The 15,398-nt window shown below is 39.5% G+C and overlaps 1 protein-coding gene across 1 annotated transcript in view; it reads right to left on the bottom strand.

Moving 5' to 3' along the window:
* TDRD5 (tudor domain containing 5) overlaps positions 1-15,398 on the bottom strand; it is a 40,958-nt gene that overhangs the window by 14,381 nt on the left and 11,179 nt on the right. The window contains exons 4-8 of the mRNA XM_054587547.1: positions 14,392-14,475; positions 12,253-12,313; positions 7,364-7,513; positions 6,089-6,261; positions 4,786-5,006 (exon numbers count right to left, since the gene is read on the bottom strand). Coding sequence (XP_054443522.1) covers positions 4,786-5,006; positions 6,089-6,261; positions 7,364-7,513; positions 12,253-12,313; positions 14,392-14,475 — 689 coding nt within the window. The remainder of the gene's footprint in view (positions 1-4,785; positions 5,007-6,088; positions 6,262-7,363; positions 7,514-12,252; positions 12,314-14,391; positions 14,476-15,398) is intronic.

Here is a 15,398-nt window from a genome sequence, read left to right on the forward strand (position 1 = left end):
TACAACAAACTAAGAGCTCAGGCTTTAAAACCAGTAATATGGGTTCACATCCTGACTCCATCATTTACTAGCTGTGTGACTTGATCTTTCTGTGCTTCCATTTCCTTGTTGAAGATGGGGATGGTGATAATAAATCCTTAGTTACAACATGTGAATGTTTAGCACAAGTCCAAATAAACACTCAAACAGTAACTACTTATTATTAGCCTTCCTGTATACCGTCTCATCCACTTTTATATTTCATACTGCTGTTTAATTGATGATTCTCCATCTTTTTTTGTTATAAAAAAGAGACATTTATTGAACAAGATACAAGAAACATTGTACATAGGACAACGACACCTCAGTCCCCTTCAAAGTAGGCACCTTGGGACACTGTTCTCACACAGCTTTCCCAATTGTCATCAGCTACCGTGTCATATTTTCCTGAATCTCACTGATGGTCTGAAATCTCTTCCTTTTAAAAAAAAATTAATATTATTTCCTATTAGTTTCAGGTGAACAGCTTAGAGGTAAACCATCATATACTTTCCAAAGTGATCCCCCCAATATTTCAAGCACACAGCTAGCACCATACATACTTCTTACACTACCATTGCCTTTATTCCCTATGCTGTACTGTGCAACCCCATGATCATTTTGTATCTACCAATTAGTACTTCTTAACCCCTTCACCTACTTCACCAAGCCCACCAAACCTCCTCCTCTCTGGCAACCATCCGTCTGTTCTCTGTTCCTCTAAGTCTGTTCCTATTTTGTTTGCTCATTTATTTACTTCTTTAGATTCCACATGTAAGTGGAATCATCTGTCTTTAGATCCTGCATCCCTTCTGCACTTTAGGACTTTAATTCCAACTGTATGCAAAAGATGTTGGTTGTCCCCTGATTTTCATTCTTCTCTCTTTTTTCTGTAGTAATAGAATCCTTATTTTTAAGTGAGTATGTGGCCATTCAGATTTCCCAGGCTCCCTTACATCTAAATGTGGCTAGGTGAATACTACGTCCTGGCCAATAGGAAACAGTAAAGTGTGCGTGATTAAGATGGTGAATTAATGTGTATTTTACCACAGTTTTTAAAAAAGTGTGGAGCCCTCACTTGTATGGCGCAGTGGACTGAGCGCCAACCTGCAGACTGGGGGGGTTGCCGGTTCGATCCCTAGTCAGGGCACACGCCAGGGTTGCAGGCCAGGTCCCTGGCTGGGGGCATGGAAGGGGAAACTAATCAATGTTCTCTTGCATATGGATGCTTCTCTCCCTCACTTTCTCCATCCTTTCCCCCTCTCTAAAACCAAAATCTTAAAAAAAAAAAAAAAAAAAGTAAAGTGTGGAAATACACATTGTGTCTTTCAAAGAAAAGGGGATACCTCCAAGCATCCCCCCCTTTTTCCCTTTCCCACCGGCTGGAATGAAGACCCAGTGGGCCTGCTGATGAGCTATGTCCTGTACCATATGGATGGGCCAGTACATTGCCTGGGGGAACAAGACAGCAAACACCTGGAGCCATGCTATCCGGTCTATACTGCTTATTCACAGGCAACAATATGGGAAGAAGCAATAAACATTTATCTGCATGCTACAATGGCTAAATTATGTCTCTGTGACAGTGGCTAACCCTAATCCTGATATTATCCACTCAATCCTAATATTATCTAGGTGACCTGGAGATTATTGCCAGTTCACTATCTTCGGATTCCCTAGCAGCACTCTGTGTACATTTCTAACTTCTAACCTCAGCTCAAACCCACCTTATCTCTAAAGTCAGCTGTTTTCGTATTTTCCTTTTCTCTATTATCCTTCTCAATCCCACTCTTGTCGCCCAGACTCGACAATTATACTTTCCCAGTTTCTCTCCAATGTCTCTCTTCCTTTCCTCTCCCACTCTCCCTCACCAACAGTAGCCTGTTAACAAATCTTCTCCCCTTTACTCTGTCCATCCTCCACGCTACAACTAGAGTTTTCCTTCTGAAATACAAACCTGTGGGTGTTCTTTCTTAAAACATTCAGAGGTTCCTCATTGTCTACAGCAGGGGTCCCCAACCTCCAGGCCATGGACTGGTAGTGGTCTGAGCCTGTTAGGAACTGGGCCACACAACAGGACATGAGCTTGACTGTCATGGGCTTGAATCATCCCCAAACCATCCCTCTACCTCTGTCCATGGAAAAATTGCCTTCGACAAAACTGGCCCCTGATGCTGAAAAGGTTGGGGACGGCTGGCCTACAGAACAAGTCAAAATCCTTCCTGTAGCGTTCACGCTCTAGCTCTTCCCTAGCCTTCCTGTTTCACATCCAGTCACTACCACCGGCCCCCACCCCCCCACCGCCGGTCTCACCCAGCGGTGACTTTACTCCTCTATTTGTTGTTCCCAAACTACACCGCTCACTCCTGTGTTAATGTTGGCTTCGGTGCCAGTGACTGGACCTGCACACACCGTCTCACACCTCCTGGCTGGCAAACTGGTACTTGTTTCTGAGGCCTGGCTCAAGTGCCTCCTTTGTGAAGCCCTGCCCCACTGTGCCCTGGCGAGCTGCTGCCTCGCGCAGCACCCACTTACCACTCCCGTCTTCCTAGCCAACCAGAGTGTTCACAAAGGCAGCAACCAGACCTGTCTCCTCCTGGTACTGCCAGCACCTCTACATTCCAACACCAAGCAAGAGCAGATACAGCATCCATAACAACACTGGCCAACATTTCAGCTAGACTCTGTTCTAAGAACTTACATGTTCACAGCTCTGTGAGGTAGGTACTATTATTATCCCCATTTGGGAAATTAGAAGACCAGGCCCAGAGAACTAAAGTAACTTCAAGGTCACCGAGCCAGCAAGTGCACTTTAAAACATATACTGACTCTTAAGAGTCATGCTGAAATGGAATATATGAGAATATTTTTACTAAGTGATTATTATGTGGCTAACACTATGCCAGGTGTTCTTGGGTGGGAGATTAATGCGGTAGAATTTTTTAAAAAACCCATGAAAGGCTTTTAGAGAGACGCAACATAAATAATAAAAATATTCTGGTATGTGACACCAACGTAAAAATTAGACATTGTTGTTCATGAATAAACATAAAGCGATAAAAAAATGTACACATTTTGCATGGTGTTTATTAACAAAGGACATCATTTTTCAGGAGAGAAAAGAGATAACTTAGAGCAGTAGTTCTCCAAACGTAGTTTGCAAACCCTGAAAACCTTGATAACCCCTTTTCAAAAAGTCTGTAAGATCAAAGCTATTTTACCATTTTAGCGTTACTATGAAAATAGTTATTTGCTCTTTTCACTGTGTTAACATTTGCACTGATGTAGTAAAAAGCAAGGGTGGGTAAAACGCCAGGTGGCTTAGCTAAACCAAGGCAGTGGCACCAAACTTTACTGGTAGTCATTTATTTGTCACTTTACTAGTAGTCATTTGTCTGTCACATTACATAAGAAAAAGAAAAAAGAGCCTAATTTCCCTTAAAAATATCCTTGATAAAGCAACAAAAAATTTGTTAAAGTTATTAAATCTCAACCACTGAGTGACTGTCTTGTCAATAGTCTCTGTGACAAAGATGGAGTACGTGTAAAACGCTTTCCAAGTTGTATTAAAGGAAAGCACTTGTGCATGTGACTTGTGAATGAACTAGCTGCTTTTTTGGTGGAGTATTATTTTTATCTGGAAGATAAACAAGATGTCATTTTCACAGAACACCATTTCTGCTTGAATGGACCACTAACAAACTACATTTATTCAGACTTGGGTATGTTGACACACATTTTTTTCAAAAATGAAACAAGTCTGTCACTTCAAGGAAAATATCGAGAGTATATGTTGTCAGTGACAAAATACAAAGTTTTCAAATGAAAATTAGAATTCTTGATATGTTGCATTCACCACCACGAGCTCGATGGCTTCCTAATGCTTTTCTGATGAGATCAGTGAGATATTAATGAAGATGATCTTTAAAAATATTACGTGATAAAATATGTCAACATTTGGAAGATTAACATAACTTAGTGAATGATTATTTTCCAAATGACCAATGCATGATGTTTTAAATCATAGATGGGGGTAAAAGATCCAGTCAGAGTCAGTTTCACTGAGTCCACACTTACAAGGGCCCCCATGACTGCTTTAACACACTGCTATTGCTGCCTTGACTTCTTAATAATTTTTAAACAAGGAGCCTTGCATAATTTTGCACTGCAGCCTGCAATTACACAGTCAGTCCTGGATCTGTTCAAAGTGCAAAGGCAGACCACAGTAGCATATAAGAAGTTCAAATGCCACATTGCAATCAATCTTCAAGAAACTCCTACCTGTCAAGTTTTGGTATACTATCAAAGAAAATTAGCAATTATATGAAAAGGCTATTAAAATAAAAAGGCTATTAAAAGGTAATTAAAATACTCCAATTACTTGTGTAGGAGAGGTCAGGTGTATCCCTCTACTTCAACCAAAACAATGTGTATCTCAAGATAGCAAAGACAGAAGCAGATATTTAAAAAATCTAGCTTTCTTCTATTGAGCCAAATATTAAAGAGATCTGCAAAAATGTAAAACAATGCAACTTTTCTAATTTATTTGATTGTCATAAAAATGTTATTTATATCCACACAAATGGATTATTCTTAAACAAAAGGTTTTTTAAAAATTTTGTGGTTTTAATTTCTATATGTTAAATATTAATAAGTGAAAGTTCTCTTGGGTCCTTAATTTTTAAGAGTCCTGAGGCCAAAATGTTTGAGAACTGCTGATTCAGAATGAAATATGTGAACAAAACATTGAAAATAATAGACTCCTACCGCATTTCAATCATCATGTCTTCAAGTAATTCTGATGAGTCCCTGCTATAGATTCGGATGTAGAATTGACTAGGAGAGATGATATACTCCACAAAGACTCCCACGAGGGTACTGGTATCTAATGGTGGCAGTCTGCATAATTTCTTGTCTCTTACAGCATCTGGTGGGATGTCGTGATTTGCCGTTGCCATGTTGAGCTGTGATCTGTCAATTTCTACTTGCTACAAGTTAAAAAAGAAATCCAAGAAGCCACCATAAATCTTTGGGTGACATCTCAAACTCTACAACATTCCTCAAAGTATATTTCATGCGTCACTTTTATCAGAATCACCTAGGAAATTATAAATATGAAGATTCTTAAGCTTTAGCCCACACTGACTAATTCAGAACACCTGGAAGTGGGGCCCACAAATATGTATTAAAAAATTTTCCTAAGGTAATCCTTAACTACATCAAAATATGAAAAGTACTGCCTTATGATATTAGGTAGAGAGTTACAAATGTGTTGCATAATTACCATATACAAAACCAAACACATGGTACTTCAAATAGGCTGCACTAAGACAGATTCTCATCCCACCCAAACTTACCAAAAAAGGTAACTTTAAAGAATGGATTAAATTTCAGACTAGTCTTATAATCAAAAATAGGGTTTCTCAAACACTCATTCTAAAACATACTATTTTCCGTTAGGCCTTTCTACTGTCCAGAAAATACAGCAGGCTCTTCTAACAAAATATTTTCCTTCCATGAAAGAAGTAGGTATAGAGGGTAGAAGGGAAGAAGAGTAAGCAATTCATTCCTTAGTAACAACAAAGCAAGTAATGGAGGATGAGAACACAAAGAGGGAGAATTTGTGTAGAGGCATCACGAAGAAGCAACAACAGAAGCCCCCCACACTTGAGGGTGGGTGCGGGGCAGCGGAAGTGGCAGCCACAGCTGCCACCATTGAGGCATACAGCTAACACAGCGCTCCTCCTTTCTTCCCTCCAAAGCAGTGCAGGGTTTCCAAGCCCACATTTTGAAAATCTTGGACAGAGAATCAGCGATGTCACCTTGACAGAAGGCAATTTTCAAAGCCATATGAAACTTTAAAACAAGACTTGAGGGGAAGTTAGTTATAAAACAGACTGAAAACCGGAACAAATGCTGCGTAAGGTGACTTCAGACCAAAGCTCTGGATCTCTTCCAAGAAATCAAATACCCAGAAATAAGACTTTTCTAAAACAGAACTTTGGTTTAAGCATTCAGTTGTTCTCCATAACGCTGAGTCTCCAGGCACAAGTCTGTAAACCTTACTCACCAGCTGTAAGGGCTTCACCACCAGATTAGGCTTCTTGTAAATCTTCTGCTCCGGCTCTTTATGATTTTTAAAAGACCAAGCCCATGTGTTCTCCTTAACAACAGTAGTAGACAATGCCTTTCTAGGGGGGCTAGAGACACAAGGTTTGGCTTCTATTTGCTTATCTGATTGAACTAAACATGTATTTCTGACTGATGAAACAGCTCCATCTGAAATGACCAAGAGAGTAGCCTAAGTACAATATAGCTGTTAAAATATTTTTATAACCATTACTAAGCACATTCTATGTGCCAGGCACCGGGCAGACAATGATAGATGAGATACAAACCTGTCTTTGCACAGCCTTTCAAGATGGAGACGTGTAAAGGAAGTTCTAGGTGGGAACAAATCTTAAATTAATTATGTTGGGGGGACAGGTTGATTCAAGAAAGGCTTCTTAAACTTTGGTGATAGGTTGTTTATTTTTCAACAACCTGATTTCAATTTATTTCTTCAACTCTAGCAATTCTAGCCATAAGCATTTCATTGTTGCTTAATGTATCATGTATGTGACTACTTAGTAGTCCATAATAAGATCCCAAATCAATCACATATTTTGTTCAAACTTACATGTATATGATGCTTACAAGAATCTGGCATATTAAAACAGACCCAGATACATCTAAAACCATAGTGTCTCCCCGAAAAATAAAACTAATAAGTGCACAAAGAGGTAGATATATTATGTATCACTATGTTTTTTCATGATGATGAAAAACGGATATAACCTACATGTCCATTGATGGGAGGTTAGGTGAATTATTACATAGTCACATAAAAGAATTATATGTAGTTAAAAAGAATGAAATCAATCTGTATATGCTAATATGGAAAAACATTCATGATTTATGAAGTATAAAAAGCAAAGGATTATACAATATTTATGTAATATCGGTTTGTGTAAAATACATTATACAACTATGTTACATAGAAAAGGTCCATAGAGACCAACTAAAACTACTATCTTTAGTTGCCACCTCTGCATTGTTGGAGTTATTTAAACAAGCAAATATAACTTTTGTAATCTTTTAAAAACCTAGCTATGCTTACATATGCAATGAAAAAAGTCTGGAAGTCTATATAAAAATTCTAGGCCACATTTCCATACATTTTCAAGGCTAATGTATTATCTGTTTGGTTATAACAAAGAATCTTACATAACCAATGCTTTCTTTTTCCTTGTCCTTACAGGAAAAACTAAAAATCAGGTTTGCTTCCTATTGTAATTCAACTCACCACGTGGTAGAGGCTTCATATCAGCATCAAACACCAGTAAGTCTTGCTCTCCTTCCCTGAACTCCACATAGAGAATGTCACCAAGAGCTCCAACAAGTTCTATAACATTTAAGAAGCCCAATTTTTTTGGTGAAAGTTGCTCTTTAAAAACTACCTGTTACAAAAAAAAGGGGGGGGAGAAAAAGGAATAACATGGAACAGCAATGTTAGATAACAGAAACATAATATTTACAAAAATCCTTGGACAGTGTTTTAATTTGGCCTCAGTCAAGCTAAATTTGTAAGGATCAGTGAACTCAGGTGCTACAGTAAAGGCTTGCTTCCATGCAAGTGTAATACAAACCAAGAGACCTATAATTCCTCACTCTAAAACCTGTAGGCCAGCGTAAAATTCATTTCCGAGCAAATGGTAAATTGAAGTGAAAATTAGGAGACCCTTTTATCTCTCAGAGATAGCCAATCTATCAGATGCAAAGTTCAAAACACTGGTAATCAGGATGCTCACAGAAGTGGTTGAGTATGGTTGCAAGATGGAGGAAAAAGGGAAAACTATGCAAAGTGAAATAAAGAAAAATATGCAGGGAACCAACAGTGAAGGGAAGGAAACTAGGATTCAAATCAACCATTTAGAGCAGAAGGAAGAAATAAACATTCAACTAGAGCAGAATGAAGAAACGTTCCAACATCCGATTCACAGGAGAGAGAAAAAAAAAATAGGACAACTGTTAATAGCATAATCAATAAAATATACTTAAAAAATAGTAATTCCTTAAAATTGCGTCTATTTCACCCTGGAAGTTGGGATAAACAAGCAGGTATCAGTGCATTTTCTACAACACACTCTTTGATTTTTTTGCCTTGAAAAGTAAAAATTATACCAAGTATATTATAAATAGAAGTGAATACACACAGGATAAATACTAAATATATTTTTTTTCTCCATGTAGGATAAGTACAAACTTCTCACTATACAAACTCAGCACAAGGGAGCGGGAGGCCTTCCTGGGAAAAGGCAGGAGGGGTGGGCGCGTGGGAGGACGGCCAAGGTTTGATATCGCAGTGATTCTGCAGGTGGGTGCTGCCAGTTCAGCGGGGGGGAGGGGCGAGGGCCTGGAGCCTAGCACACCTGCCAGGCGGGGCGGTAGGAGGCCACCTGTGTCGGCGACTCATTCGGGGGAAAGGCAGGGCTCACCATGGTCAAAAGAACTGTGGGTTGGCATCTCAGGAGGTGGTGGTGGCGGCGGCGGCGGCAGGGCCTGGACTAACAGGACACAAGGGTGACCACAGGCTGCCGCTTCTCCGGCTGAGGCCGCGACTGCATGGCCCAGGCGGGCGGTGTCCTTGCAGAAGGCGGGTGGCGGCGGGGAGGGCTCAGGCAGGGGTAGGGGCGGGGGGGGGGGGGGGGGGGGGCGCGGTGTCTTCTGTCTACACCGCGGGCGCCCGGGGCAGAGGCCCAGGCCTGGGCACGAAGGGAAGGGACACGCCGTTTCTCACAACGGGCCTGAAGGCCGACAACCGGCTCCTCTTGGGTTCCTGGATCTCGAACCAGAGTGGCCCGTCGAACTTCCTCTTCCCTTTATTGCACTGGCTGAGCGCCTTCAGCACCGTCTCCTTCGCGCAGGGGTCGGGGGGCACTTCGGGTAGTGGACATATGTGGAAGTTTGGTTTGCTCCCAGGAGGGGTAATTTTGACAGTCACCGGGCTCAAGACGCTTCGGTGGCGGCGGGGATACCAGAGCTGCGGCTTCGTCCTCCTCTTGGGAATGCCGGAAAAATCCCGGCCCCTGGGGATCCGGCCGAGCGGCTGGCTGGGAAGGCGCCTCCGACCTTCGGGCATCATGGCCCTCCGGGTTCTGGCGCAGTCCCCGCCCGACAGTCCCAGCTGGCGTTGGGTCCGGACCCAGGGCCACCGCCTCCGAGGGATGCGGGGGTCTCGGATCTGGTCCGGACGCCGCTGGCGAAGAGAGGGCATGGACTCTAGGGTCCGGCGCCCTTGGGTGGGGGACTGTAGTGTGGCATTGGCTGTGGTCCGGTACCTGTCCAGACAGCTGCTCAGGTAGTTACCCATGACCGTGGTGAAGCGGGGTCGGCGTCGCCAAGGAGACCCTGTGCTCCCAGACGTTCCTGCCTGCACCACCTACCTTTGTGACGTCTCCGAGCGTCACGGCTACGCCCGCGGCCCGGGCAGCCCTCGCAGTCAGGGCACTACGTAGGCTGGGTTTCGGTTGCGCAGTGAACTGTCAACTGGGCCCTTGTTCATAAGCCCTTGCATTAAAAATTCAAACGCTTAATGGAGCTTCTGTCTCCCTGGCCAAAGTTAAAGCAGTTGAGCTAAACATTATTATGTCTACATAGTTATTGCTCTCTTCCTCCGACTAGGTGTTAGTAGGAAATCCACGCTCCACCTTTATTACCTTGTGGGATATCGACAGGAGCAGAGAAGGCAAACACTCTAAAAGGGCTGATTCCTGACAGAGAACGGGACTGTTACAACGCACACCTTGTTGCTTGTGTGATGCTCTGAGAAGCAACTCTTGATGAGTTCTCCCAGGGGAGCCTAGTATCAGTCGGGTCATGGTTTAAAAGGGTCGTATTCATATCCTATCTGCAGCCAATCATGAATACCCCAAGAGATAAAGAATTGGGAGAGGAAACAGGGAGGGTGCCGGGGAACTGACTTAGTATCTCTACTTCTTTGTACGTTATGTGTGTATTACAGTTTCTTTCCCTTTCGTTCATTATTTACTTCAATGGTTCTCTACCTTCTCCGTAAGTACTATGAATAAGCAATTCAGTTCAATGAAAGGCTAGTTTGGAAAGGATTTTTAAATATAATGTATTAATTTTTTGAGTAAGTGATATTCAAAAGTCTCAAAAAGGTATACAGCAAAAACAGTCTCTGTCCTACTCTGACCCATCAGTCACCCAAGAGATCAGCTCCGGGAAGGTGACCACTATCACCAGTTTCTTGTGCACTCTGTATTACCCAGTTCTATTCTAAGTACTGTCTGTGGATTTCTGGTTTTGCTATCCAGTTTCTCTCTCCGTCTTTACATGGAGCTTCAGGAAGATCCAAAAACTATACTGCTGATGTACTATCTCCCTTCATTTAGCAATTTAATAAGGGATTTTCAAAAATGGCAGACTGTTGACCAGGTATTTTAAGAGGACAAATCATATAGGTAGTTATATATCATGCTCCATAAAAGAGCGTCGCCAGGTGTTTCTACAAATTAAAGGTTAAATTAAGTCTAAACTTACTAGACACTTATAATCATAAAATTGAATTTCTGCCTGTTTACTAAGAAAAGCAAAGAGCTTCCCTGTAACATTAGAAGGTTTCTTTTAATTTCTCCAGGATTGTTGACTTTTAGCCTTAATATCCTAGACATTTATCACAAGAAGCTACATTTGGTGAAATGTTTGTGATAGAAAACTGCTCACTCCGAGCTGTGAGTCTGGCATAGGAGGTTGATTTTATCCATAAATTTTGGATAATTAAATCATACTCTATTACTTACAGACTTTATTCTGTAATTTCATTATTAGATAAGTAGTAACTTTGTTAATCCAAAAAACATCAAAAGCCTTTGTTTCAGCTTCTCCCATGTACTTGAGAAACACTGTGCCTCTGAGAGACATTTCTTTAAAAAAAGGTGCCTCTAAGAGAGACATTTCTTTAAAAAAGGTGAATTTAAATTTTCTCTATCACTAAGAGAGACATTTCTTTAAAAAAGGTGAATTTAAATTTTCTCTATCACTATCTAAAGGGTGATGTATATTTTCCCTAAATTTTCTTCTTTTAACATTTATTGAATGGTTACTCTATGGCAGGTACTGTAGTAAGTACTTTATGTTTAAGTCACTTAAACTTCACAAAACTCTATAAAATTAGGTAATATTAACCTGACTTTACATATCATCCATAAAATAGCACAGAAGCGATGTATCTTAACCATTATGCGCTAGTATCTCACCATATCTGTGTTCGTATCTGCAAATATGTGGCAGTTTCTATGGCATGGCAGTTAGGAGGCAGGATTCTGAAAAGACAGGCTGCTGGGGTTCAAATCCTGACTCCACCCATACTAGCTACCTGACCCTTAGGCAAGTTACTCCTCTGTGCCTCAGTTTGTTGTGAAAATCTAATGAATTACTGCATGAAAGACATTCAGGACATAATGTGGCACACAGCTAACATACGTATCGGACTTAACCATTTTTAAAAATTGGATATATAGCAGTATCTGAATTATCATTCTGCCATTTGATGTTTTTTTCATTAAACATGGTGGTTCTAAAATTGTTTCATGTTCCAGAATAAATCTACTTTTTTTTTATCTACTACATATTATTCCATTGCATAAATGTCAATCCAGATTTATTTATCCATTCTCCTATGGTGGCCATGTAATGTTTCCACTTTTTTACTATATGGCAATGTGCACACATCTTATGTCTTCATGTACACATATGTAAGCATTTCTCCAAAGAGCATGTGCAGATGTGGAGCTGCTGGACCAGTGGGTGCGAATCTCCAGCTTTACTTGGTCCGGCCAAAGGGGTCTTGTCCCACAAGCAGTGGAGAGGTACCGTGTTCCTCCACATCCCCTCTGCCACTTGGTATCATCAGACATTAGAAATAATTAGAATAATTTTATTCTAATACCAGAATGATAAGTGGTAAAAATATCCTTCCTATGTATCATTAAGTATTTGTTAAGAATCATATTCTTAACTCTTTTAGTAAAGAAAGGCATTATCAAAATGCAAAACAAGATGTTTAAGTTCTAGGGCACAAACTGGAGGATCCAGGAAGTAGCAACAAAATTTCTATCTATCAAGAAAAACATGAGCCATAAAAAACCATGGTTGGTGAAAAAGAAACACTCACCTCAAATTCTCTAAGCAGTTTAGAAATAAGCAATCCCTCTGGAAACTTGGACACAACCTAATAAATAGAAAATGAAATAAAATATAGATAGATACCACGGGAGTGCTGTGTGATAAAATATCAAAATAAGTATAAATTTAAATAGTAACAAAGATTTTTTAAAAACATGTTATTGAGTGAATGAAATAGAGTGGCAATGTTTTTAAGTCAGTTTCCTGTTTTTAAAAAACATTTTAACAACAAAAAAGCAGTGCCTTCCAACATTTCCAGAGTTGCAAAATGAGTCTTGCATAACACTGCAATGTCACAACTCTCCAGAAATTCCTATAGTTCTTTAGCTCAGCTAACACATTTAGCTTGAGGGCACATTAAAAAAATCTGAAAAAAAATTCTACAGCACAATTTCAAGGATTTTAAATGGCAGAAAAGTCCAATCGATATTACAGAAAACTTTGAAAAATACAGTTAAGCAAAGAGAAAATATCCAGGTAGTAGCCATTGTCCATGTGCACATAAAAACACTTATATTCAATACAAAAATTGTCATTCTTTCTATAACCAGTTTTTAAATATCAAGCCAGAGACATATTACCATGTCAGTAAATATGGATCAACATGTTTACTGGCTACAGTTTTCAAAATATTCAAACATCACAAACATGGCAGTGACTATCCTCATACTTGGATCTTGCACATTTGTCAGTTATTCATTTAGGATAAACTCCCATAAGTGGATTCAGTCTATCCCGATAAAGTATAAAAAAGCTTTGCATTTTCCTCAAATTTTCATGATACTATGTATTTTATTTAAAATTCTAACTCAAGTTTCAGAAAAATGTGACGTAAAAACTATTCCAGAATCCTATGACCTAGAAGCAGCTGGTGCTGCATTTCAGAAACGTCCTCTGTGAAACCAGTCTATGCACGAACACATTCACATTATTTGTAATTTTATGTGAACAGACAACACCAAGCGTGTCATTCTATGAAATCTGCTTTTAAAGTTCCATAACATGGTAAGGAGGTACTTCCATGTAAATTAATTGAGATATACATAAACTTTCCTGTGAGCCACATGTATTGATATTCCCTAGTTTGGGTGAATAATTTAACCAATCCTTTACCAATGAATACTTAATATTTCTCTAATATTTTGTTACCATAAAAAGTCATACTCAACAAATGTCCAAACAAGAAGACAGAGCCTGACTACACAAAGGTTTTCGTGTTTCTCCCATTTAAACCACGACAGCTCAAATGGAACACAAGGCAGTAAGAGTCATAATGGCACTCTGATTATTCTAATTACAATTAACAGCTCTCACCAAAGTTTTAAGTGTACATATCCATTGACCCTACACGTAACAGCCAAAGAGCTTTTACAATTAATAAGGAGAAAAAAATAAATTAAGCCAAGGACATAAGTAATTGGCATAAGAAATATAAATAGCTATTAAGCATATGAAAAGATGCTCAATATAAAAATCAAGAGTTAAAAAAATAAAATTCAAGAGTTGTAAGTTACAACAGCACAACTAAACAGTAACATTTCACTGTCAGTGGGAGTGAAAATTTCTTCAAACCTTTTAGAGGGCAATGTAGTAATATTTAATCAAATCTCAATCAATACCTGTCAACTCCACTTCTAGATAAATGTTAAAAGACATTAACTGCAGCGTTTTTTAATAGTGAAGGCTAGCAATAACCCAAATGTTCATCAAAAACAAATCTTGTAAATGAAATATTGTACATGAAAACAATGGGATTCCATATGCAGCTGGAATAATATTTGATATAACTATATATAAAACTGGTACTGGAAAGATCTTGACAATGATTTATTGGGGTGAGAGGAAGAAAAAAAGGAAGAGAGCACATTTATGAAAGAACTTACATTTTACAGATTTTTCTTTAAAAATTTTAAGAGTATGTAATTTATTTACTGTATTTTCTGATCTTAAATAGCCATGGCATTTGAAATACATTTAAAAAGATCAGGCATAAATATAAATATAAATATAAATATAAATATAAAAGTAATAAATACTCATAGGCAACTTAAGCTTAACCACAAATGACATCTACATGTCTAATCAGGTATTCTTTTCCATTTCCCAGAAACAGAAAACACTTACAAATTTTATCTTATGTTTTAGTTCTGGATCGATAGTCCCACCAGGTCCAATTTGTGCAATAACTGATTTGAAGGTGTTCTCCAACTATGAGAAAAAAAAAAGTTCAAGTTACAGTAAAAAAAAATTCAAAGATAAATCTGAATAGTATACAAAGGAGATATCTATCAAAAGAAGTACTTCAAATCAAATGGATAAAGATTGTTCTCAAAAGGCACTGTAACATTTCATACATATAAAACACATTCAGATGAAATCTTTGTAAAACTAAACACTCTGAAATTTTCCAAGGTCATTAACATTTTCTATGACAATTAGATTCTAGAGTTTTCAAGTCATCAACCCCATACTCTTACCCAGAAAGAAATTTTGTTACTCATTTTCTTTATAAGTTTTTGATGTTTATTACACATATTCTTAGTGCGCCACTAATGCAGGGAAGAGATGGGAAGGGACAAGGTCCCTGGCAGGCGGAATTCAGTATGAGCCAGGGCTTTGGGGGAATGGCTGGTCCTAAAGGGCAGAAGGAAAAGCGCTTCTGTTGAAAGAGAAATGAAGAACCAGTAAGGACACAGAAAGGCTCTGTGACTGGGGTCAGAAAGCGGAGAGAGTGACTACCTGATGCATTCTGCGTTCAGAGGCAAGGCCCACTCCCAGGAAAAGAGGGGAAAGAGCGGGAGCTCACACAGCTGAGAAAGCGGAAAAATAAGTTAAGGAAATAATGGGTGATTATCTGAACTCAACGGATGGGGAGTAAAGATAGGACAGGCCCAAGTTAAGATAGCAGGGGTAGGAGGACTTTGGTGGAGAGAAGCCAATGGCAAAGGTAGGCTGCAATAAGGTAAAAAGAGGGGCATGGGATGAACTGGAAAAATGAGCTGGAAGCACAGATGCTACGATCAGAGAACAGCATGGATATATGCAGATGACCAAGGTCCATGAACAGCCACGGCAGGGGAGGCCTAAAGTGGAATGAGAGATGGTGGAGTTACATTTAAAAGAGGCAAGTA

Source organism: Pteronotus mesoamericanus, unplaced genomic scaffold (assembly GCF_021234165.1).
Source record: "Pteronotus mesoamericanus isolate MK-2021 breed Mesoamerican mustached bat unplaced genomic scaffold, CSHL_Meso_final scaffold_1186, whole genome shotgun sequence".
In the NCBI taxonomy this organism is placed as follows: domain Eukaryota; kingdom Metazoa; phylum Chordata; class Mammalia; order Chiroptera; family Mormoopidae; genus Pteronotus; species Pteronotus mesoamericanus.